At 38.5% G+C, this 3,487-nt stretch overlaps 1 protein-coding gene across 1 annotated transcript; it reads right to left on the bottom strand.

Annotated features, from left to right (window-relative positions):
- Positions 1–2,167: 2,167 nt before the first annotated feature.
- On the bottom strand, positions 2,168–3,184 carry LOC143568416 (uncharacterized). Its single transcript, XM_077054579.1, has 2 exons — positions 2,607–3,184; positions 2,168–2,531 (listed from the first exon to the last, which is right to left on the bottom strand). The coding sequence occupies exons 1-2, from the start codon at positions 3,182–3,184 to the stop codon at positions 2,168–2,170; spliced, it is 942 nt and encodes a 313-aa protein (XP_076910694.1).
- Positions 3,185–3,487: the final 303 nt, after the last annotated feature.

Genomic DNA, 3,487 nt, shown 5'->3' with positions numbered 1-3,487 from the left:
AACACATCACACACAAACACTTAATTTAACCTTCTCCTTGCTCTCTCTGCCGCCTCCCTCTCTGCCTCCGTCTTCCTCCCTGTTCTGCCCTGCTTTTCCGGTAATATATATTATATATAATAATTTACTTATTAATTATGCTAACTTATAATCAAGACTTAAAACCAATCATTAAAACAATAATCTTATTTATAGGTTAACTTGTGCTTGTTTAAAGTTGGTTCTTGCTTTATCTTTCACCGCACCGTTTATCAAGTGAGTAATCTCGTACCTAATCCCTTTTTATTTTTAATGTTTTGGGATGTTCATGTGTTCATACAAACTTAGAGTCTTAAACTGTTTATGAACTTTAGTCGCGCAGTATCCCATGTGTTGAGGACGTAGACTTGGCTGTTTATTTGTATGTGTGGATCATTAACCGTCTTGTCGGTCTATTCCGCAGTTCTCATGGTACCATTAGATGAACACGGGAGAACAATCGTTTATGATTTTCTCTTTTGTTTACACTTGCACAGTCTTTCTTGTTTGTGAGCTCAATTGTGAGCACTGGCAGTCTATGAATCTTAGAGTTGGTCCCGATCGGATTACACCCTTGTTGAAAACCAGACATACACATGTTGCGCGCAGATTTATTGTTATCTATGTATTGTATTAAACTTGATTTCTCACCAACACGCAAGTGTTTGACGTTTTATTTTAACACATGTTCAGGTTTGCTGTAGCTACATTTGGAGCTTGTGGACACGTAGGACGTTTTTACTTTTGGACTTAGATTAAAATGTATCAAGACAAGTTATTGTTGTTCGAATATTTTGCCTTATAATATATTGATTTATGTTGATTTATGTTATCTTGTGTTTACGTTGCGCGTGCGCGAATGAATATATTTATTAAATATTGACACCCAATAGTGTCACGAGTAATGAAACAATATGTGGCGCCCCGATGTATAATCCGCCTTTGGTCGAGGTGTTACACATAAACCAATTAATTGAAACACTACATTTTTACAAAAATAATAAGTTTTCAAAGAACATGTACCCACATATAGTATTAACTTTTAGCACAATTTGGTTACCTGAAAATAAAAGAAATAAAAATAAAGTGTACTATTAATAATATACTGGCATTGATGCAGAGGTGACCAGAGCAGAGCACAGGGAAGATAACATGCTATTGTCTCGTTCTTCTATATCATATAAGGCTGAGGGGTGTGGGGCTTCAACGGGGGCGCTAGAGCCTCTCCGCTCGCGCCCCCTGGCGCTAACACCACACCACCGGGGAGCTAACCGGGGCGTTAACGGGGCGCTAGCGCGGAAAAACATGCAGGCGCAAGCTGGTTAGCGGGAGAAGAGAGAGAAAAGCACGGGATTTGATGGTTTTTTGACCGTTGGGAGCCGACCAAACCCAAAAAAAAATATTTTTCCTATATAATTATACCCCATTAAAGCCCCCATTAAAGCCCCCCATACCAGGGCCAGGGGCTCCAACGGGGGCTCCAACAACCCCCTTATCCAGTTTCTCTCTCTGTCACACGTCATAATATTATTGGTTGGAGTCCCCACTGGAGCCCCCATTAGAGCTCCCCACACCCCTCAGCCTAAAGATGCCAAAATCATTTGAAATATTTAGACCAGTCAAGATAATAAATAATAACAAGTGAGATTCAAACAAACAAAAAGTTAAACTTAATATTTACATTCATATCAAAAACCCTTAAATGCTTAAATCATCTTGATTAATAAATGGATCTTAATCCTGAAACAAGTAATATCTTTTGATTTATAACCGAACCTATTAATTAAGTAATCTATTAACCAACAACATATTAAAACACCAACAAACGACCGTTCACAAAATAATCAGACGAACGTTTTAACCAAAAAAGTCAAACTTTGAAAACTATTGGTCAGAAGACTCAGAACTACAACATGAACTATTCAGATGATTATAGTTATTCTGACCACTGCGATCAAAATTTGAATATTATTAATTAATATCTTGACGACTCTTCTGACAATATAAAGCAAGACTTTTGAGCTAACGGCGTGGAATCAGATGTCAGGCAATGTGGGTATAAATGAGCGTAAATATGATATATGTTGGTTAATAGATTACCTAATTAACAGTTTCGATTATTAATCGAAAGATATTACCAGTTTCTTAACTAAGACCGATCTATTTTACTTCTGTTATTCACCGGTTGATTCTTACTTCCTCTGTTCCCATTATCATTACCATTACCATTACTCGAACCTTCACTCTTCTGAGACGACGAAAACAAAGGAAACCCTCTAAGCGAACAAACCGGAACGTTAAGAACCGGAGTAATCCTAACATTACTCGAGTACGACCGCTCCACTCCCCTATGCTTCAACCTGGGCCCACCATTAAAACTACTCGGGCTACTCGAACTCCGCTCCAAACTATGGAACACGATTTTTCCTGACGAGTTCATCCGCGGACTCTCCGTGGACACTCCACGTGACGATCCGTCACTCGACATCGTCCACGTCTTCACCAGTTTCATTCTCGGATTTTTCGTATTTGTATTCGTATTCGTATTTGTATTATTATTATTCTTCTTCTCGGAATCAAGTGATAACCGAGGAAGCTCGTCAGCGTCATGTCCTGACGAAGACGATGACAACGAGTGACGTGACGTAACCACCACCTGTTCAGGCTCAAGCTCAGGCTCGTTATCTGTTTCTGTTACGTTAACGTTAACGTTAAGTAACGGAAACTTAACAGACGAGCATTCTGTTGTGGATGTTTTTGACGCACCGTACAGAAAGTAGTGCTTGATGGATTTCATAGTACTCTTTCCGTTACCGTTTACGTTCTCGTTTCCGTTTCCATTTATGTTGCTATTGCTACTGCTGTTTTGATAGAGTTTTCTTAAACCAAGAAGCTCTTTCCATTTACTTGATGAGCATTTAGGTGCCTTCGGAGAGTATAAAAACGAGTCGGTGATAACGGAGACACCGTTAATTAACGGAGGAGGGTCTGATTTGACGGAAAAGAGTTTGCCGTCGGAGAAGAGTTGGTCTGCAGGGAGGATGTTGACTGGTTGTTCTAGTTGAAACTCGAAGTCAATAGTGTCTAGTTCTGAATCTGATGGTGGATCTGAGAGATTGGTGGTGGTGATGGTGGTGATGCAATTATTATTATTATGGTGGTGCATTGTGTGAGGTAAAAGATGAGGGTTGTTAATACAAGACGAAGTGGTCATTTGAAGGAAACGTTGAGTAGGGGTGAAGGGATAATAATAATAATAATAATAATAATAATAATAATAATGGAAAATCTCAAAAATGTCCAATTTAATCAATGCAGTTAAGCTTTTGTCTATTAGCCTATGTGTAATGGCGGACTATAAAATTGGACGTTTTGTGTCAATAACGTTCAGTAAATATATAGTAAGTAAAGAGTGAGTTTTTGTTTTATGAGTGTAATAATAGTGTAGCCTTATACATATACATATATA

The sequence above is a fragment of the Bidens hawaiensis genome, unplaced genomic scaffold (genome assembly GCF_021521415.1).
Source record: "Bidens hawaiensis isolate Kalapana, Puna unplaced genomic scaffold, B.hawaiensis_p1.1 tig00023985_1, whole genome shotgun sequence".
Classification (NCBI taxonomy): domain Eukaryota; kingdom Viridiplantae; phylum Streptophyta; class Magnoliopsida; order Asterales; family Asteraceae; genus Bidens; species Bidens hawaiensis.
Note: the sequence above shows the minus strand (reverse complement) of the source record. Positions and strands in the feature narration are given on the sequence as shown.

Excerpts from the sequence above, each read along its gene's own strand:
- LOC143568416 (XM_077054579.1), bottom strand. The coding sequence starts at position 3,184 with ATGCACCACCATAATAATAATAATTGCATCACCACCATCACCACCACC. Across the intron at positions 2,532-2,606 it reads GACGCTGACGAGCTTCCTCG|AATGAAACTGGTGAAGACGT; the intron begins GTTATCACTTGA and ends GAAAAATCCGAG.